The sequence below is a fragment of the Salvelinus fontinalis genome, chromosome 19 (genome assembly GCF_029448725.1).
Source record: "Salvelinus fontinalis isolate EN_2023a chromosome 19, ASM2944872v1, whole genome shotgun sequence".
In the NCBI taxonomy this organism is placed as follows: Eukaryota; Metazoa; Chordata; class Actinopteri; order Salmoniformes; family Salmonidae; genus Salvelinus; species Salvelinus fontinalis.
This window is the reverse complement of record NC_074683.1, coordinates 37,222,995-37,246,537: the sequence shown is the minus strand read 5'-3', so window position 1 is coordinate 37,246,537 and position 23,543 is coordinate 37,222,995. Positions and strand designations below refer to the sequence as shown.

At 42.5% G+C, this 23,543-nt stretch overlaps 1 protein-coding gene across 2 annotated transcripts in view; it reads right to left on the bottom strand.

Annotated features, from left to right (window-relative positions):
• The window catches only part of LOC129816680 (glypican-6-like), a 199,401-nt gene that overhangs the window by 22,032 nt on the left and 153,826 nt on the right, over nucleotides 1–23,543 (bottom strand). Inside the window, exons 5-7 of one of the 2 annotated variants that reach the window (XM_055871447.1) lie at nucleotides 19,250–19,380; nucleotides 17,695–17,841; nucleotides 16,573–16,602 (exon numbers count right to left, since the gene is read on the bottom strand). In XM_055871447.1, the coding sequence (XP_055727422.1) occupies nucleotides 16,573–16,602; nucleotides 17,695–17,841; nucleotides 19,250–19,380 (308 nt within the window). The remainder of the gene's footprint in view (nucleotides 1–16,572; nucleotides 16,603–17,694; nucleotides 17,842–19,249; nucleotides 19,381–23,543) is intronic. The other variant, XM_055871448.1, reaches the window with a different exon arrangement.

The following is a 23,543-nucleotide window of genomic DNA, read 5'->3' as shown; positions in this document are numbered from 1 at the left end:
TCCACTTGATGGGCCGGCTGCAAACTCAAAATTGTCTATACTGTAAAAATTCATGATATTTTAATTTAATTAAATTTTGTAGCTTTTTGGTCTTAATTTAAGGTTAGGTTCAGGCATTAGGGTTAGCAGTGTGGTTAAGGTTAGGGTTAACATCCGATTTTATGGCTTTGTGGCTGTGCTAGCTTAGAGACCACTCTGCAGAGCTGCCTCCAGAACAACATTCATGATGAAAAACGCTAACCTGTGTACAAATCACTGAAGACCTAACCTTTGCCAACCTGACTTATGGTGGTAATAATGTCCAGGATATTTAATAAAAATATATCATAACGGTTATCAAGAGAGTATTGTTACTGTTCAGAGTTTCTGTATTTTACTAGCTAATCTCAATGTGGGGTCTTTTCAGGTAAAAAAAACCCCCAGGACTATCCTATCAAAGAGCCTGGGCTTGTCTCTCTGCTTCTGAACTAATATGTGTATTCTGTTTAATGCATCATGCCATCTATAATCAATCTCTCTTCAAAGCACAGAGCGGTCCTTTAAGCCAATGACAGAATATTTGGAATACCTCCAGAGGACACCTGCTGATTGCACCGACATGCAGGGACGGCCACAGAAACTGACAAACAGGGCAAAACTTCATTGGGAAATGTGAAAGTGTTTCAGGATTGCTGGCTATCGAGGCTTTCTGAATTTCAAACGACCTTTCAGGTATCACTTGTTTGTATTCATATAGTGAAATGCATACCGTTGCCACCAAGCTTTTCACATAAAGGTCATGGAAAAAAAGGAAAGTGTTACGGTTTGGACAGAATAATGTGTGAAAACATTGAAGATGAAACATGAAATTAAACAGAGAAGATCAAATGCTGCAGCAGAGTCCAGCCTTGTCTGCTGCCTACTCTCTCTCCCTGTCCTGAGTCATACATCTCTCTCTCTACAATTCTCTCTTCCACCCCCTCTCCCTGCAGCTGTCTGCAGGCAGATTACCAGTGGGAAACCAGCAGGTCTAACTAATGGATGTAAACAGCAGTACTGGGGATTAATCCAGCTGTAAACATGATTAAAAAGGAAGCTGTAATGTGCTAATGTTGGCTGTAAATAACACACACACTACCTGTCATCCAGGGACATGACTTTACTTATAAACTCTGATCAACTAAAGTGCCTTCAAATTCAAAGCAGTATGTTCCAAATCAAACATATCGTGCAGACTCTATTTTCTCATTGTGGGAAATAATTGGGCATACAGAATATTTACAGATGATTATCACTATCTAGGATACAACAGTAAAAAAAGAAAAAGAAACCTAGAATATCTGTGTATTGATAAAATGACACCTGCCATATCACTTGTATGTCACCTCTGTTGGTAGTGTTCAGATGCCCTTGCCTCCAGATCAAAATCTGACATGTCACCGGCTCTGAAGCCAAAGTCCCCCTCCTCCCCGGGCTGCTCTACAATGCTGCCAGGCCTCATAACCAACCTCTAAACTGTCTACTGGATGCTGAAGGACCAAGGTGACTAAACTACATGTCCAAATGTCAATGTCCACTGGCTGTCAGACTGCTGAGGTCAGATGTATTAAAAGGGGTCGTGCCCTCACTTGATTCAGCGCTGCGTTAAACATATTTTCGTTCCAATTTATATTAAAGCAAAGTGTCGATAACCCTTAGTGTCTTTAATGTCACTTACAAAGTCCACGTTGATGATAAATCAGCTGTTAATTATGGGTTTTCTAAATGAATAACAAAAGATGTCATCAACTGCAGTGTATAAAAGCTATCGTTCAGTCACAACACTGCTAGTAAATGAGTCTAATCATAGCCTGTACAGAAGGTCTGGCCACAGTAACAACAAGGGGCAGAGAACTCCATGATCAAATTATTTTCCATGGCAACAGTCGCTACTGTCTGCATTTAAATAGGTTTTCATTTGATTTAAATGCTGTATTCTAGCTGCATCTCAATTACAGTACAGAGCTGTATTCTAGCTGCATCTCAATCACAGTACAGAGCTGTATTCTAGCTACATCTCAATTACTGTACAGAGCTGTATTCTAGCTGCATCTCAATTACAGTACAGAGCTGTATTCTAGCTGCATCTCAATTACAGTACAGAGCTGTATTCTAGCTGCATCTCAATTACAGTACAGAGCTGTATTCTAGCTGCATCTCAATTACAGTACAGAGCTGTATTCTAGCTGCATCTCAATTACAGTACAGAGCTGTATTCTAGCTACATCTCAATTACAGTACAGAGCTGTATTCTAGCTGCATCTCAATTACAGTACAGAGCTGTATTCTAGCTACATCTCAATTACAGTACAGAGCTGTATTCTAGCTACATCTCAATTACAGTACAGAGCTGTATTCTAGCTACATCTCAATCACAGTACAGAGCTGTATTCTAGCTACATCTCAATTACTGTACAGAGATGACGGAGTCTGCTCTCTGCACCATACTCCTGCTATACACATAGTGTCTGACTATGACCAACACTGAGGTGGAATGGATGCCCCCCTGACACACACATCTCTGTCCACAGCAAAATTAATATTTCAGCTTGCTCATCAGACCCCACGCTACTGCATTGGGCAACACTGCTGGTTCTAGCTATCAGTAGGGACTGATTCAAGCCTGGGATACGTGCTGAATTAGACAGCGCTGCCCTTTGACAAGGTTGGTAGAATATATATTACAGTACCTGTTACAGTACTGTATTCAACAAAAGTGAAATCTAAACAGTCTTACAAAACAATACCTATGCTTTTGAAGACTGCAGATGTCCTTGTCCCCTGTTCCCTAGTCATTCTCCATTCTCCGGCTCCAGTGTGGAGAATGGTGGCGGTGCTGTGAGGCCCTGTGGGTGTGTGTCCCTCGACACGGCTATTTAATCACTGGTGTCTATCACCTCATAAACCCTTCCTCCTGGGCCTGGGTATCCTCATAAACAGCACAGCTTCTCAACCACGACATACCATCTGTCCCCAAACCCACTCTGCATATTAAAAATCTAGAACAAAAATAATATTGCCCCCCCCCAAAAAAAATACACATACTGAGTAAATGACCTCTGTGATTGTGTTTTGAATAAGACTGTGTGTGTGTGTGTGTGTGTGTGTGTGTGTGTGTGTGTGTGTGTGTGTGTGTGTGTGTGTGTGTGTGTGTTCTTGAAGGAGAACTGCTGTATCTGACAGGTGACAGGGTTCACTGCTTAGAGCAGGCAGTGGATGTGTGGGCTCATTTCACCCTAATCAATAACAATCAACAGAGGGCAAATACAAACATGTTTCCCCTCTGTGACCCCTAAAATAGAACAAACAGCTGTTTATGCTTCCAAGTTATGCACAGACAGGATGGATACACCTGAACAGTTCTTCCATCCGACTCGGGGCAGAAAATGACACGGTCACTCTTTAGAGTAACTTCAAAGGATTGTTTGTATCATTAAACTATAGCCTACTGCAGTACACTCACTTGCAAGAAACAAAATTCAACTTCCAAAACTCTAAAAACCTGATGCCATTGGCAAACGGCCATCCATTATTGTAAAGAGTAAAGAGAATGTCTCGGTGAGTAATATCATAACTGTATTTCGGGAAACAATAGGGAGAAAGTTAGCTGTCATCCACAGCATTCTGAACTTGTCGCATTGCATCAGCAGTACTCTGAAATTTGATTTGAATAAAGCGCTTCAATTTGTGCTACTCTGGTATACTGTATTTCAATGGCTACAAGATAAAAGCATTTGGAAGCAATTGACTATTTATCCATGCTGCAACAGGTGGAGGGAGGCCTATCATCCTGCAGCTCCAGCCCTCTAGCGCCTGCCACACCCCCACACTTCAGTCTCAGCAGCCCAAGTCCTACCCGCGGCTCCAGCCATAAACCCAGCTGTCCTAAGTCCGAGTAGCCCCAGCCCTATGCAGCCCCAGCCCTATGCGGCCTCAGCCCTATGCAGCCCCAGCCCTATGCAGCCCCAGCCACCCTGCCTCGGTTCCCTAGAGTCCTGATTACGTCTCTGCATTAAATCTGCCACGAGAGGAAGGCTGTGATTTAACACAGAGATCCCAGCATGGCGGTGGTGTGTCCTGCCTGTGTATCATTCCAATACCGAAGAGTGATGGCACCATACGCCTGTGACAGCCCCGTCTTTGTGACTGATATTACAATGCTTCCCGGCAGCAGCATATACTTGACGTGAGGCGAGAGTCTTATTGTCATTCAAATGGACCTATTATTTTCAGGTTGATTTGATTTAACTTTGGAAGAGTGGGAAAAATGAAGCAGGATGTTTCTCAGTGTTTACGGCTGAGAGGATAAAACAGAGACAAGCAAGGCTACAGAACAATGGAAATGAACACGTGTTACCACTCACAAGGTCTCCACATAGTGTATATCAACTGCTGGGAACGTGCAATCCTCCAGTTTAGTCAAGGGGATAGCTCCCGTAGAGCGATGATGAAACAACAACTCATATCTACAAAATAACGGTGAGCGATTTTGACCATGATCCAGTGCCTCTTCAATTACAGTAGAAGAAACAAACAGTACAGTTATGACTGGTGTCATGTGTTATGGTGACAATAAACTGCTGTTTTGATTACATTTCCAAATACATTACATTTCCAAATACATTACCAAGTATTTCTAAAATACCTTGAGGAGTTTTTACTCTCTCTACTATTCAACCCGTCAGTATACTTGCATGAGATAAATCCTTTAAACATCATTTCATGTTGCTGTGTTTCCATCTTGTTACTTCTCTAGATCCTGAAATAGCTGTGATAGTGCCGTTTCAGGGGACGCATAATTACCTGTTAATGGCTTCTCTCTCTCTCAGAGGGATCATTTGCTCAAGTTCCATCAAAGACAAATCAGGCTTCTCTCTCTGAGGGATAATTTGTTCAAGTGCCATCACAGACAAATCAGGCCGCTTCTTTCTCATCTCTAAACCTTCATGGATAGATAACGATGAGAGGACAGGACAAGACCAAATACATACTGCCTGAAGAAACCAATGCTTTACAAGGAAGAGTAAGTGTGTTATAGTGTACCATGTTCAACTAATGAAAGAAATACAGTATGTTTGTGCTCTGAAAATATAGCACCAAACCTACTGTATTAACATACAGTATGTCACTGTGCAGCAAACGTTGCTCTGTCCACTCTATGTGTAATGTACCCACGTTGTTCCTCCCTCTTGCTTGCAGGTTCCAGTGGGAGTGTATTTACAAAGGGGGTGAACAGGATCCAACAACCAAGTGACTTCTTTCAATTAGTTGCTGTTATCGCAGCTATTTTACCCACAGTCAAATTGACCCAGCATGCCGTATTCAGAGTAGCCCCATTTTACATATCCTGCCGAATACCCCGGGCTCAGTCCCTCAGCGACTAGGCAGTTAGGCAATACAATTTATCATGGTGCACTCCATTTATCAAACAGGGATCCCTTCGGGAGGTAAAATGACAGAATATTGATAAAATGGTTGTAAGTTTGTGGTAGAGATTTGCCCGAGGCTAGGACTGGAGAAATAGTTAAGCGAGAGGAGATGATTAAAGGGAAACTCGGAGCAATCACGGGCCGTCCCTCCCCCGGCTGGGCCGTCCCTCCCCCAGCTGGGCAGTCCCTCCCCCGGCAACACCATTAGTTTAGATGAAGGAATGATCCATAGATGGAGATCCGGCTAACAGGAGACCAAGAGGAACTTGATGTGAAGACGCCCGAAATGATTCATGCCAAATCCCTGGATGATTATAGCACTGTTCCGCTAAGTATGACATTAAATATCTGCGTATTAATAGCCATATTTATTTCTCAAATGACATGCAGTTAGTTTCAAGCTATGTGCAGAGGTTATTGGTACTGCCCTATTCAGGGGCTCCCGAGTGGCACAGCATCGCAGTGCTACAGACCCTGGTTCGATTCCAGGCTGTATCACTACCGGCCGTGATTGGGAGTCCCATAGGGCGGCGCACAATTGACCCAGAGTTGTCCGGGTCAGGGCTTGGCCGGGGTAGGCCAACTGGTGGTTGTGGTGGTTGGTTGTGGTAGGTGGTTGGTTTGTGGTGCTAGTGGTGGTGTGTGTATGTGCGTCTGGCGATGGGAGGGAATGTGTTATTTGGTAACTCTCCTATGAGAACATAACTGTTCACATGAGGTGTGGAGCCATGGCTGTTCAACTGTTCACGTCTCCAAGCAGAGTGGCATCCTGACATGAGGTGTGGAGCCATGGCTGTTCAACTGTTCACGTCTCTAAGCAGAGTGGCATCCTGACATGTTTGTGGAGCCATGGCTGTTCAACTGTTCACGTCTCCAAGCAGAGTGGCATCCTGACATGAGGTGTGGAGCCATGGCTGTTCAACTGTTCACGTCTCCAAGCAGAGTGGCATCCTGACATGAGGTGTGGAGCCATGGCTGTTCAACTGTTCACGTCTCCAAGCAGAGTGGCATCCTGACATGAGGTGTGGAGCCATGGCTGTTCAACTGTTCACGTCTCCAAGCAGAGTGGCATCCTGACATGAGGTGTGGAGCCATGGCTGTTCAACTGTTCACGTCTCTAAGCAGAGTGGCATCCTGACATGTTTGGGAATAGAAATAGCTTTCATCCCTCTGTCACTAGACAAAGCTCTGAGAGTGCATGGTGCCATGCTGTCTTTCTGCTGTTTGGCACACAGCTCCCCTTGTTTCACAATATCATCCATTAATGGATAGCTAATTGCTAATTCAATAAAGAAAATACCACAACTATGTTGTAGAGGGAATTATATTAGAAACTCCTTATTTATAGAGTATTATAGAATGTGTATACATTTGACTATTTGAATAATGAATTCTACAATGAGAGACAAAAGACTAGTATCTCCCATCTCATCCTGTGATAGAAACATGGTGATAGAACCACACTGATACAACCACACTGATAGAACCACAGCGATAGAACCACACTGATGGAACCACACTGATAGAACCACGGCGATAGTACCACGCTGGTAAAACCATAATGATAGAACCATGCTGATTGAAACATTTGCTAATTAGTCACCTGTTTGTTCATCCTCATTTCCCTGGAAACAGCCTGGCAAATTATTTAGCGTACAAGTGACTCTAGAGGCCTTGAAGAAAACACTAAACCACTTGTGTCAAACCCATTGTGATTCGCAATATTCTGAATGCAGTCTCGGGTGGTTATCCAAGATTGCTGGTATTTGTCAGACTACCATTTTTCAACCATTACATTTGTATGCTTGAGTACCGCCCTCCGTTCAGAGATTCCTAAATACACTGTCAAATAATAGGACTATCCATTTTTACACTGTTTATTTTCATGTGGTTTTGGTAAAAACTAACAATTATGTTAGAATCTGTGGAATCTACATAATAGCATGGCTTAGGCTAGAGTGGACAAATACAACCACTGGATATGTGGACTGGCCAACTTAGTTCCACTAAGCCGTATCCAAAACAAGAATGTTTCAGTGTCTAAGTGATTCTGGACTGCAGCTGGTTTATGTATGGGTCAAGTCTTTGGAGGAGAGGATGAAGGCGTCCTGGCAGTGGTATAACCCAGGCCACCACACTGGCATTCCACATGTGTTCCAATGCGTATTGGCTGCAAATAACACAGGATATGTATAGTTGTTTCAAATGAATGAGACTTAATTCTAGGAGTTCCAATTCTACGAGAGACCTAAATCTACGATGCTCCAGAGAGAAATTGGTAAATAAAAGTAATAAAATATTATGGGTATAACAGGTAGCATATAAAACACTAAGAAGGTGCAAAACTTCAGTTCAGAGGGCAGAATATTAGATTCAGCTGCATCAGACTGTTGTTGTGTTCCAAGATGATGCTCATCTAGCTAATTAAGATAGACTGTAGTGTGGTATCTAATGGCACTGATCTGAAGCTATCCAATTTCCTTTACTGCACATGAGGCGCCACATCCATGCACAGCTAGAGGACTTTAGTCTCCCAAAAAGCAATCAATGAGTCAGGCACAATTAATTTACATCCACATAAACGAACTGGGGATGGCGAGCGCACAGATCTGCAAGAACATGGAAATGGACATCACCCTATCGAGTTATAGAAATCTGAAGCCAAGAGTATAATTGCACAGAAATTATTTAACGGGGTTTATCAACCTGTTGCGACATCCACATTCAGTTGTGCACCAAATTATGCAGAAACTGGAGCAATATCTCAATCAAAAATGTTTTACAGGTTGCGTATCCATGCCGTAAACAGGTTGCGTATCCATGCAGTAAACATGTGGCGTATCCATGCCGTAAACAGGTTGCGTATCCATGCAGTAAACAGGTTGCGTATCCATGCAGTAAACAGGTTGCGTATCCATGCAGTAAACAGGTTACGTATCCATGCAGTAAACAGGCTGCGTATCCATGCAGTAAACAGGTTGCGTATCCATGCAGTAAACAGGTTGCGTATCCATGCAGTAAACAGGCTGCGTATCCATGCAGTAAACAGGTTGCGTATCCATGCAGTAAACAGGTTGCGTATCCATGCAGTAAACAGGCTGCGTATCCATGCCGTAAACAGGCTGCGTATCCATGCAGTAAACATGTTGCGTATCCATGCAGTAAACATGTTGCGTATCCATGCAGTAAACAGGTTGCGTATCCATGCAGTAAACAGGCTGCGTATCCATGCCGTAAACAGGCTGCGTATCCATGCCGTAAACAGGCTGCGTATCCATGCAGTAAACATGTTGCGTATCCATGCAGTAAACATGTTGCGTATCCATGCAGTAAACAGGTTGCGTATCCATGCAGTAAACAGGTTGCGTATCCATGCAGTAAACATGTTGCGTATCCATGCAGTAAACAGGTTGCGTATCCATGCAGTAAACATGTTGCGTATCCATGCAGTAAACATGTTGCGTATCCATGCAGTAAACAGGCTGCGTATCCATGCAGTAAATATGTTGCGTATCCATGCAGTAAACAGGTTACGTATCCATGCAGTAAACAGGCTGCGTATCCATGCAGTAAACATGTTGCGTATCCATGCAGTAAACAGGCTGCGTATCCATGCAGTAAACATGTTGCGTATCCATGCAGTAAATATGTTGCGTATCCATGCAGTAAACAGGCTGCGTATCCATGCAGTAAACATGTTGCGTATCCATGCAGTAAACAGGCTGCGTATCCATGCCGTAAACAGGTTGCGTATCCATGCAGTAAACATGTTGCGTATCCATGCAGTAAACAGGCTGCGTATCCATGCAGTAAATATGTTGCGTATCCATGCAGTAAACAGGTTACGTATCCATGCCGTAAACAGGTTGCGTATCCATGCAGTAAACATGTTGCGTATCCATGCAGTAAACAGGCTGCGTATCCATGCAGTAAACAGGTTGCATATCCATGCAGTCCAGGCAAGAACGCGGCAGGAGAAGACACTGAATAAAACTAGACCTTAACTTATACTAAATGGTACAATAAAGGCCCGCCCTATCATCAAACACCAGCCGTTAAAGGCCCTCTCAGCCTGACACTCTGTAGTGTCTTCATCTCCCTTTGGATGTTCAAAATATCCATTCCTCTCTCAGGACTGTGATGGCGGATGGTGACAGGATGTCAGGCAATTAAGCAGTCATTACTCATGGAGCTGGAGCCTGGAGGTATGTTGGCTCCTCAGGGCTCCCACGTAAACACCGCAACGCAATCAGACGACGACACACAGACAGAGACACTTCCTAAGTCCCAGCCATCCCAGGCTCGGCTCCCATCTTTTGGTTAGCTAATTCAGCGATGAAGTCAGACACCAACTCTGAATCAAAGGACACCTTAGCTTTTCATACATGCGATATCACCGGGAGTGTAACTGATAATGATGATGATAGAGAAGTTAAAGGAGGATGGTGAGTGGTGTAACTGTGGAGGAAGTGAAAGAGGAGGCCTCCCACAGTGAACCCAGACAGCTCTGATGATGAATAAACAGACAGGAGCAGTGATAACTGCTGCATCTGTGGGAGACTGCAGCTACAGTAGGAGAAGCCACAGGATCCTGGTTAATAACTGGCTGCTACCTGGCAGCTGGAGGTGGGCTGCTACCTGGCAGCTGGAGTTGGGCTGCTACCTGGCAGCTGGAGGTGGGCTAATACCTGGCAGCTGGAGGTGGGTTAATACCTGGCAGCTGGAGATGGGCTACTACCTGGCAGCTGAAGGTGGGTTAATACCTGGCAGCTGGAGATGGGTTAATACCTGGCAGCTGGAGGTGGGCTACTACCTGGCAGCTGGAGGTGGGCTACTACCTGGCAGCTGGAGGTGGGCTACTACCTGGCAGCTGGAGATGGGCTACTACCTGGCAGCTGAAGGTGGGTTAATACCTGGCAGCTGGAGATGGGTTAATACCTGGCAGCTGGAGGTGGGCTACTACCTGGCAGCTGAAGGTGGGTTAATACCTGGCAGCTGAAGGTGGGTTAATACCTGGCAGCTGGAGGTGGGCTACTACCTGGCAGCTGAAGGTGGGTTAATACCTGGCAGCTGGAGATGGGTTAATACCTGGCAGCTGGAGACACTTGTACCATGTCAGATATATAGTTGAAATGTATTACATTTTGCATCCCAAGATTACACTATATATACACATCACAGAAGACTTAAATTTAACAAAACTGTTTGACAGAGACACACTGGATTTTCGGCATATTATTTTTTTGTAATGTTCATATATTATGAAAAAATATTAATAACATTACACCAATGAAGCCACTAGGTAAATTGACTACATGAAAGGGCTACAGAATGATGAAATTACATTACCATGTGTCTGCACTATATCCTTCGAGTGTTTTACACTGCTTTAATACCCCCTATAACTCATACATCAATGAAAATACATTCTGACATACAAAATGCATTTTGGTATTCAGAAATAGATTCTTTAGCAGAAATTCATTTCTCTGTGGGCAGTGTGATTATTTTAAGACAATGTCCAGCTTCACATTTCATGCTAATGACGGGCTTTGCATAAAGAAAAGCATACCAGTGTGTCTGTTTAACATTCTGGCTCTCGCCAACACCACAACAGCTCCTTGCATTATTATTGAATGAACTCCATGGCATCATGAAACTGAGAGGACGGCTGACTGTGGAAAGCTACAGTACTGTAGTAACTCAAACTTTTTATGGAGCCAGGAAGATCTATGAACCAACCAGCACAGCAGAGAACTAGACACCCCCTGACTACAGTGCACATGGATGCTCATAACGGATACCCTCATCAGGTGTCCTTATCTAGCCGTCACATGTCCATAATCAGCCTCTGTCACTCACCTAAACATCTAAAGGGAATCTCCAAGCTGGCTAATTGCCCAGTTATTCATGAAGCAGTCTGGAGGCCTCATTTCACTCTGTCTGCCATTTGAGCAGCCCAGATGACGACTGCCACCGGCGCCACCCCCGGTGGTACACCTGACAACTATCTTCAGCACCGGTCCTGGTGGTACACCTGATTACTATCTACAGCACCGGTCCTGGTGGCACACCTGACTACAATCTATATCACCGGTCCTGGTGGTACACCTGACTACTGTCTACAGCACCGGTCCTGGTGGTACACCTGACTACTGTCTATAGCACCGGTCCTGGTGGTACACCTGACTACTATCTATAGCACCGGTCCTGGTGGTACACCTGACTACTATCTATAGCACCGGTCCTGGTGGTACACCTGACTACTATCTATAGCACCGGTCCTGGTGGTACACCAGACTACTATCTATAGCACCGGTCCTGGTGGTACACCTGACTACTATCTATAGCACCGGTCCTGGTGGTACACCTGACTACTATCTATAGCACCGGTCCTGGTGGTACACCTGACTACTATCTATAGCACCGGTCCTGGTGGTACACCTGACTACTATCTATAGCACCGGTCCTGGTGGTACACCTGACTACTATCTATAGCACCGGTCCTGGTGGTACACCTGACTACTATCTATAGCACCGGTCCTGGTGGTACACCTGACTACTATCTACAGCACCGGTCCTGGTGGTACACCTGACTACTATCTACAGCACCGGTCCTGGTGGTACACCTGATTACTATCTATAGCACCGGTCCTGGTGGTACACCTGATTACTATCTATAGCACCGGTCCTGGTGGTACACCTGACTACTATCTACAGCACCGGTCCTGGTGGTACACCTGACTACTATCTATAGCACCGGTCCTGGTGGTACACCTGACTACTATCTATAGCACCGGTCCTGGTGGTACACCTGACTACTATCTATAGCACCGGTCCTGGTGGTACACCTGACTACTATCTATAGCACCGGTCCTGGTGGTACACCTGACTACTATCTACAGCACCGGTCCTGGTGGTACACCTGATTACTATCTACAGCACCGGTCCTGGTGGTACACCTGACTACTATCTACAGCACCGGTCCTGGTGGTACACCTGACTACTATCTATAGCACCGGTCCTGGTGGTACACCTGACTACTATCTATAGCACCGGTCCCGGTGTTACCCCTGAATTCTAGTACGATGTTTAACAGCCAATGTTGTTACAGAACACCATAAAACATAGAGGCCATGACTAAGGTCTCAACAGCTCCACAAATGCAATGCTTCGTAATCAAACACAGACCACTCTGCAATAACATAAAAAAGGTTATTTAAAATAGTACTCTTACGGGAGTAGCTTCTGAGACAGTGGCTGAGATGGAATATATATAAATATATATTCTTTATATAAATATATATTCTTTATATAAATATATATTCTTTATATATATACACTGCTCAAAAAAAATAAAGGGAACACTTAAACAACACAATGTAACTCCAAGTCAATCACACTTCTGTGAAATCAAACTGTCCACTTAGGAAGCAACACGGATTGACAATAAATTTCACATGCTGTTGTGCAAACAGCTGCTGGAGGTCATTTTGCAGGGCTCTGGCAGTGCTCCTCCTTACACAAAGGCGGAGGTAGCGTTCCTGCTGCTGGGTTGTTGCCCTCCTACGGCCTCCTCCACGTCTCCTGATGCACTGACCTGTCTCCTGGTAGCGCCTCCATGCTCTGGACACTACGCTGACAGACACAGCAAACCTTCTTGATGTGCCATCCTGGATGAGCTGCACTACCTGAGCCACTTGTGTGGGTTGTAGACTCTGTCTCATGCTACCACTAGAGTGAAAGCACCGCCAGCATTCAAAAGTGACCAAAAAATCAGCCAGGAAGCATAGGAACTGACAAGTGGTCTGTGGTCACCACCTGCAGAACCACTCCTTTATTGGGGGTGTCTTGCTAATTGCCTATAATTTCCACCTTTTGTCTATTCCATTTGCACAACAGCATGTGACATTTGTCAATCAGTGTTGCTTCCTAAGTGGACAGTTTGATTTCACAGAAGTGTGATTGACTTGGAGTTACATTGTGTTGTTTAAGTGTTCCCTTTATTTTTCTGAGCAGTGTATATATGGTATACCGTTGGGGCTTTGGATATCACTGTGCTTGTATACAACAGTAGTTGCCAGGCAATACACAACCCAGATGTCGCAACTTAATTTGATCCATTGGGTCACAGGAGGAAAATAAGATTCCTGCAGCAGGAGGATTTGAATGAATATTTAATATTTAAAATCACTATAGCATGCATGAGCAACTAGCAATTCACTGAACAACTATCCCAAAATGGAAATATCTGACACGAATTAAACAAGTAACAAAATCGATCTCCTCAGTACATGTTAATGAAGTCGACACAGATCAGAATAATCATTCTACGGTATAGGGTCCTCCTCTCACATATTGCTTGGTCTGCTGCTCCATCGGTGTGGACATGACAGGTAAGCTTGTATGCATGATATCATACAGGCTATGATTTTTTGAGATAGCCAAATAACCTATTTTACTGACTTTTTAAGAATGATTAATAGCCAGAATAGTGGTGTTTCACTGTGAAGATAATATATGTGTAACGGCAGTCTAGCTCTTCCTCGGACGAGGAGAGGAGAGAAGGATCGGAGGACCAATGTGCAGCGTGGTAATTTTCCATGAATTTAATAAACACAAAGACAAGATACTGACAAAGTAATACAAAACAACAAACGACTGTGAAGCTACAAACGAAAGTGCAATACACAAACTACTAACGTTAGACATAGACACTATACAAAATAACAAACAAACTAACCGTCACAGTCCTGTGTAGCACAAACACTGACACAGGAAACAACCACCCACAATCCCCAACACAAAACAAGGCACATATATATGATTCTCAATCAGGGACAACGATTGACAGCTGTCTCTGATTGAGAACCATATTAGGCTGAACACAGAAACAGACGAACTAGACACACAACATAGAATTCCCACCCAGCTCACGTCCTGACCAACACTGAACAAGCAAAACACATAAGCACTCTGGTCAGGACGTTACAATATGTACATTTATTATTAAATGACACCAATATTCACGATTAAATGGTTTTATATTTGTTGATAACTAATATTGAAAAGTGATGAACCAGAAACTTGTGGAGGCATCAACACTTTGAATAAATGCTAACAATTGTATTGTTTTTTCCTATATCTGTGCATTAGTCCCTAAAACACAATCCATTGTACAAATAAGTCATTCCCAAGTGAGGGACATCTCAAGGAGATTAATCTCCAACATTCATAAGTTTGTTCAGTACATGAGGGCAAATTTAATCATGACAGCCACAGGATTTTTTTTTTAAAGATAGGACAGGAGTTTACAGGTTTTTGTTCCAGCCCTTCACTAACACCTAATTCAACTAATTGTGGTCTAAATGGAAGATTTGCACACAGTGCAATCACCTGTGACAGAAATCAAGTCTGTATTCAAGAATGAGCTTCATAAGTTACAATGTCCTGACAAAGCTGCATGATAAACAATAACATGGGTAAATCTATTTCTATCTAACATTGTGATGTTAGATAGAAATATGGTGATTATCCTTGTGGCTGGGAAATTCACAACAAGTTATTTACATCTGCAGGGTGTCAGGGTGGGATGTCCTTCAACCTAGAACATGCAGAGATAAGGGGGGAGAAATTAACCACACTGCTCAAATTTCTATGCTGGTTTAAGTTGCTGAAGCCACAACTACCTTCATTAATGTGCAATCGTTTTTATTACAGTTTTGCATATTTTTAGGCTTGGTCAAGTTGTTTACAGTAAGTGTAGAATAACTTATGCTCTAATTTTGTTTAGTAACACAATAGGGGAATGAAAAGTGAAAGAGAAAGTTAGCTAATGTTAGATAGGCAACGTTAAACAGACACTGCTTGCAGCTAGCTAGCAAAACAGGGTCATCCTCAGAATGCATTAATTATTTGGCTGGCTAGCAAGCCTAGATTGAACAGAGCACCGCTGGCTAAATTTCCTATGTTATTCATCAGATGTTGGTAAAATGTCTTACCTCCAAAACGAGTTGGGCAGGACCGTTTACTCCTGCCAAGCCAATGCAATGGAGTGAAACGTGACCAGGTGCCCGACTTTAGTCCATCCTCAGCGAAGGATACATGGGATTGGCCAATTTTGATGTCCCGCCTAGAAATTCTGCCTCAAAAGGCAGCATACTTATTATCGCCAGCTGATGTCTCGTTAAACCATCAATACATGCTAAATCCATCCGCACCGCTGATCTCAATTACAACCATTACTGGTCACCTCATTACCGCTCCCTAAAAGATTATGTCAGTGTCCTGCTTGCAACCAAAGTCTTTCAAGATATGTTCGCCCTCTGGTTGGTATTGTCATCGCAACAACTTAGTCATTTTGAACAGACTAAGGGCGATTTATCTATACTAAACAAAAATAGAAATATAATTAACACTTTCAACGATTTTATTGAAAAGTGTCTGGTATGGTCATTTCTTATCAATATTGGGGGTAAAATAACCCTGGACTGTCAATATTTGAAACTACATCAAGTCAATCAGGGGATTGAGTTATTTGTGCCAGAAGGGCGTGGGCCGGAATCAAACCCACGCTGACAAGGTAGGCCTATATGTGCGTCCTAACCGCTAGATCACCCCAGGCCAAGATTGAACTCAATTTTGACAGTTCATCTGTAACCTTCGGATACACTAGACACTTGTATGTCGTAGCCTAGCGGAGACCAATATCTATCTTGTGTTATTCAGCTGTATAAAACAACGGGTGTTGATGTGTAGGGCTGCATTTCCTTTTTTTTTTTAAATGTACATTTATTTGAATGTTGCGGTAATAGGAACTAGGTCTATAGCGTTTGAGTGAGTGAGAGAAAACATTATTTTGATAGCAAGCCCTGATCCCAACGACTCGACTGCCCCCGCATGGAGAGAAAGAGAACTGCTCATTGTCAGCCACTCAAGGCTCATGTGAATTTCAAGATGCATCAGAAATTCTCAGCGACAAAAGAGTGATCAAGATAAGATCCGACATCTGTAATTCTTATTTTTCAGTGACAATACATTAGAGAGTAGGGCATAGGAGACAATATTATACAATAGAGTCCCAGACAAAATTATAAAAGTTAACAGTAGAATTCATAAAGCTTACACTGTGTTGCATCGCACTCCAGACAATCCTCTGGTAAGCAGCATAAAATAAGAAAGAGAAGCACTTTAATTAAATAGAGCAGGAAGAGGGAGGTACACACACATAAATGACATCCAAATGCGTTCATCCGAAGACATCAGAGTCCTTCAAAAAGAGTTAAGAATAATTACTATTCATTAATTAAATAGATGGAAGAAAATTTATATTTTTTTATAATGGTATTCTGGTTTTAGCATGAAGTCATGCAGAACATAATTTTCTCAATCCAGCTGTTATTTTCCTGTGTTACAAAATAGTTAACTTTCAATTGAGTCCATAATTGAAATACTGTCGAAATACCGAATGAAAGGAAGGTCTATGCGTAGGTTGAATATTGTTCAACTTGCAGCTACAAATGTTATTCATCAAACAGACACATATTGAATAGATAAACACATTTTGAATACATTCAAAATGAAGTGCTTGAGGATTATTGAGAGAAACACATTTAACCTCAAGGTTTTTGTTCTCCTACAAAAATAGCACTGCGTGATAGAGACAGACTTTTGAAATCGGTCAATTTGACAAGCCTTAACTCCTGGCCTTCACATTACCCTCTGCATGCAGACAAAGTGACTGTAGTTGTACAAATAATAAATGCAGATACATTTCTCTCACCTGAATTGGACTGTCAGCTTTATATTGAGCTCTACCCTTACCGAAACACCAAGTTAGATGTCACTGTGATAAAAATCGGAACACGATTCAATGATTCAAAACAAAGATAATCTGATCAAACGTAAAGGTTTACTTTGTACAGCAAACACCTGACTCTGTCAATCTCACAAATTCTATGAATCTTTTCTTTCTTATTTGTGAGGTACACAAAGACAGGAAAAGCATGGGTTACTGCACACTTCTCTTTGCACTACCGGGGTAAAGCTGATGATTTGTTAACAAACACAGATCGATAGAGAGAGAGAAAGAGAGAGAGAGAGAGAGAAAGAGAGAGAGAGAGAGAGAGAGCGAGAGAGAGGGGCCTGAACGGAGGGCGTTTTAATCAACAGTGTCAAGACAGAAAGACAAATTATGTTTACTCTGAGGCAGTTGCTCTGTGGGCTGTGTGTCTCTGCTTCTCCTTACCAGTCTGTCCAGGCTGGTGCCAGCTGCAGTGGTGGGCCGCTCCTCTGGGCTGTAGGGCCTGAAACGGGCGTTGAACACATCCGAAACGCCCCGGGTAGACCTGCCACCCATTCCTGAGGGCTTTGGCTGGCCGCAGCCTTGAAAAACCTGCAATTACACAGAGAAGGACATCCAACTGTTGGACTGCGAGAGAAGCTAGAATTACCTGGGATGTGGAAAAGATGAAAACAAGATGTTTTAATAAGGCCTTGTGGATCCTAAGGCCTTGTGGATCCTAAGGCCTTGTGGATCCTAAGGCCTTGTGGATCCTAAGGCCTTGTGCATCCTAAGGCCTTGTGGATCCAATGGCCTTGTGCATCCTAAGGCCTTGTGGATCCTAAGGCCTTGTGGATCCTAAGGCCTTGTGGATCCAATGGCCTTGTGCATCCTAAGGCCTTGTGCATCCTAAGGCCTTGTGGATCCTAAGGCCTTGTGGATCCTAAGGCCTTGTGGATCCTAAGGCCTTGTGCATCCTAAGGCCTTGTGGATCCTAAGGCCTTGTGGATCCTAAGGCCTTGTGGATCCTAAGGCCTTGTGGATCCTAAGGCCTTGTGGATCCAATGGCCTTGTGCATCCTAAGGCCTTGTGCATCCTAAGGCCTTGTGGAACCTAAGGCCTTGTGCATCCTAAGGCCTTGTGCATCCTAAGGCCTTGTGGAACCTAAGGCCTTGTGCATCCTAAGGCCTTGTGGATCACGAACATGACAGTGCTAAAAGTCACATTGATCTAACCAGAGCTGATAGGTTTTTCAAATGGTACATAACCAGCCTTGTAAAATATTATGGAGTTCACTTTTTAAAGGATTATGGGCAATTCACCACATATACTGTACTTTAAAGTTAAACAAATCTGTATCCTGAGAAAGCTATTGGAGTATTTATGCTTGGACGAGAGCAAGCATTCAACATGTAGCCTTGGACGAGAGCAAGCATTCAACATGCAGCCTTGGACGAGAGCAAGCATTCAACATGCAGCCTTGGACGAGAGCAAGCATTCAACATGTAGCCTTGGACGAGAGCAAGCATTCAACATGTAGCCTTGGACGAGAGCAAGCATTCAACATGTAGCCTTGGATGAGAGCAAGCATTCAACATGTAGCCTTGAACAAGAGCAAGTATTCTGTGTAGGCTGAAAAATCTCCTCACAACCACTTCAGTTTATTCTTGCAATCACTACAATTTTGTGTGCAAAGTAAAGTGCCGTAAAACACAAGAAACACATTTACTTCTGTTAGTTGAACTAAGAATATCTAACCAATGGGGAACATGTAATTCAAATACAAAGACCTAAAATTGGATATAATGAGAATGGTTTGCAATACTCATCTAAAGCACGATTCAGTTGGTTTCCAAATATAAACAGTACCTGACAGAATACAGCTGTGCCCTACTGTCCTTCCTGACTTAATGTGGGAGTACAGAACAAGTAACGCCATACACTTTTCATTTGTGTTTTATTGGACTCTAGACACTTTATTTGCTTCTGGGAATCAGTTTGATTAATTTGGTTGACATACCTTGTAGGAGAGCTGGACGCTGTTATCTTGCATATTCATGATGGCCTCTGAAATCTTCACATCAATGGGCTCCATGACAGACTCGATGTTGAAGGGTCCCTCCAACCTCTGTGCCACCAGCAACATGGCATCTGTCACGGAATAAAGAAAGGAGAGAAATTTAGCCACAATGCCTTCCAAAAGCTTTGCTTGAGTTTGAGGATGTATGGGTGTCCAGAGAAAGCAGATTATCCCCATTTGCATTCAATGCTTTACCATGGTATCAATATGTAAATGCATGTATCTCTTCAGCAAAATGTACAGTGTCGTCAGAAAATATGAATTCCCCTTAACGTATTCCACATTTTGTTAAATATATTGTTTGTTCTCACTCACCTACAGAATACCCCATAATGACAAAGTGAAAACATGTTTTTCAAAATGTTTGCAAATGTATGTATAATCTAATACAGAAATATCTAATTTCCATACCAAGAGTGTGCAAAGAATTTGAAGAATCTAAAATCAAAAATATATTTTGATTTGTTTAACACTTTTTTGGTTAATACATGATTCCATGTGTGTTATGTCATAGTTTTGACATCTTCACTATTATCCTACAATGTAGAAAATAGTAGAAATAAAGAAAAACACTTGAATGAGGAGGTGTCCAAACTTTTGACTGGTACTGTAAGTATTCACACCCTTAAGACAATACATGTTAGAATCACCTTTAGCAGTGATTACAGTCTCCCTCTCTCTCTCTAAGAGCTTTGCACACATGGATTGTACAATATTTGCATATTATTCTTTAAAAGATTATCCAAGCTCTGTCAAGTTGGTTGTTGATCATTGCTAAACCGCCATTTTCAGGTCTTGCCATAGATTTTCAAGCAAATTTAAGTCAAAGCTGTAACTAGGCCACTCAGGAACATTCAATGTTGTCTTTGTAAGCAACTCTAGTGTATATTTGGCTTTGTGTTTTAGGTTATTGTCCTGCTGAAAGATGAATGTTCTTCCCAGTGTCTGTTGGAAAGCAGACTGAACCAGGTTTTCTTCTAGGATATTTACTTTTTTTCCTAAAAAAAACAACCTAGTCTTTGCCAATGACAAGCATACCCATAACAAGATACAGTCACTACCATGCTTGAAAATATGAAGAGTGGTACTCAGTGATGTGTTTGCCCTAAACATAACGCTTTGTATTCAGAACATAAAATGTTACTTTAGTGCCTTATTGCAAACAGGATGCAAGTTTTGGAATAGTTTTATTCTGTACAAACTTCCTTCTTTTCACTCTGTCATTTAGGTTAGTATTGTTGAGTAACTATGATGTTGTTGATCCATGCTCAGTTTTCTTCTATCACAGCCATTAAAGGGATATTTCAGGATTTTGGCAATGAGGCCCTTTATGTACTTCCCAAGAGTCAGATGAACTTGTGGATACCAATTTTATGTCTCTGTGGTAGTTTTGCGAGCCAATGCTAACTAGCATCAGCACAATGACTGGAAGTCTATGGGTATCCAAAATGTACTAATAGACTTCCAGTCGTTGCACTAATGCTAGTTAGCAATGGAGCAAACTAGCGCTAGTTAGCAACTTCCTTCAAACTGCAAGCAAAGACATAAAAATGGTATCCACAAATTCATCTGACTCTGGGAAAGTAGATAAAGGGCCTCATTGCCAAAATCCCAAAGTATCCCTTTAAACTCTAACAGTTTTAAAATCCCCATTGGCCTCATGGTGTAATCCCTGAGCGGTTTCCTTCCTCTCCGGTAACTGAGTTAGACAAGGCGCCTGTATTTTTGTAGTGACTGGGTGTATTGATACACCATCCAAAGTATAATTAATAACTTCACCATGCTCAAAGGGATATTCAATGTCCGCTTTTTTAATTTTTACCCATCTACCAATAGGTTCCCTTCTTTGCGAGGCATTGGAAAACCTCCCTGGTCTTTGTGCTTGAATCTGTGTTTGAAATTCACTGCTTGATTGAGGGACCTTACAGATAATTGTGGTGTACATAGATTAGGTAGTCATTCAAAAATCATGTTAAACACCACTTATTATGTGACTTGTTAAGCCAATGTTGAATGCTTTCTGAAGGCAGTATACAGAATATAGTATATACACTGAAAAATATAAATGAAAAATAGAACAATTTAAATGGTTCATTTAAGGAAATCAATCAATTTAAATAAATAAATTAGGCCCTAATCTATGGATTTCATATGACTGGGAATATAGATATGCATCTGCTGGTCACATTAACCTTTAAAAAAGGTACGGTGTGAATCAGAAAACCAGTCCGTTTCTGGTGTGACCACTATTTGCCTCATGCAAATGAAATAGAGTTGATTGTGGCCTTTGGAATGTTGTCCCACTCCTCTTCAATGTCTGTGAGAAGTTGCTGGATATTGGCGGGAACTGGAACACGCTGTCATACACATCGATCCAGAACATCTGAAACTTGCTCAATGGGTGACATGTCTGGTGAGTATGCAGACCATGGAAGAACGGTGACATGTTCAGCTTCCAGGAATTGTGTACAGATCCTTGTCACACGGGGCCGTGCATTATTATTTTGAAACATGAGGTGATGGCAGTGGACGAATGGGCCTCGGGATCTCGTCAAGGTGTCTCTGTGCATTCAAATTTACATTGATAAAATACAATTGTGTTCATTGTCCATAGCTTATTCCTGCCTGTACCATAATCCCACCGCTACCATGGGACACTCTGTTCACAACGTTGACATCAGCAAACCACTCCCCCACACAAAGCCACACACGAGGTCTGCGGATGTGAAGCCATTTGGACGTACTGCCAAATTCTTTAAAACAACGTTGGAGGCGGTGTATGGCAGAGACATGAACATTCAATACTCTGGCAACAGCTTTGGTAGACCTGCCTGCAGTCAGCATGCCAATTTCACACTCCCTCAAAACTTGAGACATCTGTGGCATTGTGTTGTCTGCCAAAGCTGCACATTTTGAAGTGGCCATTTCTTGTCCCCGGCACCAGGTGCACCTATGTAATGATCATGATGTTTAATCAGCTTCTTGATATGCTACATCTGTCAGGTGGATGGATTATCTTGGTTAAAGAGAAATGCTTACAAACAGCGAAATAAAATTGGGATCTTTGATTTCAGCTCATGAAACATGGGACCAACATTTTACATGTTGCATTAATATTTTTGTTCAGTATATTTATGAATCACGCAAAACACTTGGTATTAGTCAATATTCATCTGTCATACTTGACAAAAGTGTCTCATCATAACAAATTGTTATGTGGGTTTGGCACATTAAATGAATTACCGCATCTCATTGCAGCAACGCATAATTATGTAGCATGAACGCCTCTGGGAGTAAAATTCAATTTCTATGTAGATTAACTCAATAGAGTCAATATAATTTAGTTATACAAAATAAAACGAACAGCGCTGATGAGTCATTGTTTGAGTAGAATTTCTCAAAGCGAAGCACTTTGAGGTCTTATTTACATCCGCCCCAGGCACGGACACTATAAAGTCACTGAGGTCTTACTTACAGCCGTGGCCAAAAGTTTTGAGAATGACACAAATATTAATTTGCTTCAGTGTCTGTAGATATTTTTGTCAGATGTTACTATGGAATACTGAAGTATGATTACAAGCATTTCATAAGTGCCAAAGGCTTTTATTGACAATTACATGAAGTTGATACAAAGAGTCTATATTTGCAGTGTTGACCCTTCCGCCCTGGCATGCTGTCAATTAACTTCTGGGCCACATCCTGACTGATGGCAGCCCATTCTTGCATAATCAATGCATGGAGTTTGTCAGAATTTGTGGGGTTTTGTTTGTCCACCCGCCTCTTGAGGATTGATCACAAGTTCTCAATGGGATTAAGGTCTGGGGAGTTTCCTGGCCATGGACCCAAAATATCAATGTTTTGTTCCCTGAGCCACTTAGTTATCACTTTTGCCTTATGGCAAGGTGCTCCATCATGCTGGAAAGGGCATTGTTTGTCACCAAACTGTTACTGGATGGTTGGGAGAAGTTGCTCTCGGAGGATGTGTTGGTACCATTCTTCATTCATGGCTGTGTTCTTAGGCACAATTGTGAGTGAGCCCACTCCCTTGGCTGAGAAGAAACCCCACACATGAATGGTCTCAGGATGCTTTACCGTTGGCATGACACAGGACTGATGCTAGCGCTCACCTTGTCTTCTCCGGACAAGCTTTTTTCCGGATGCCCCAAACAATCGGAAAGGGGATTCATTAGAGAAAATGACTTTACCCCAGTTCTCAGCAGTCCAATCCCTGTAC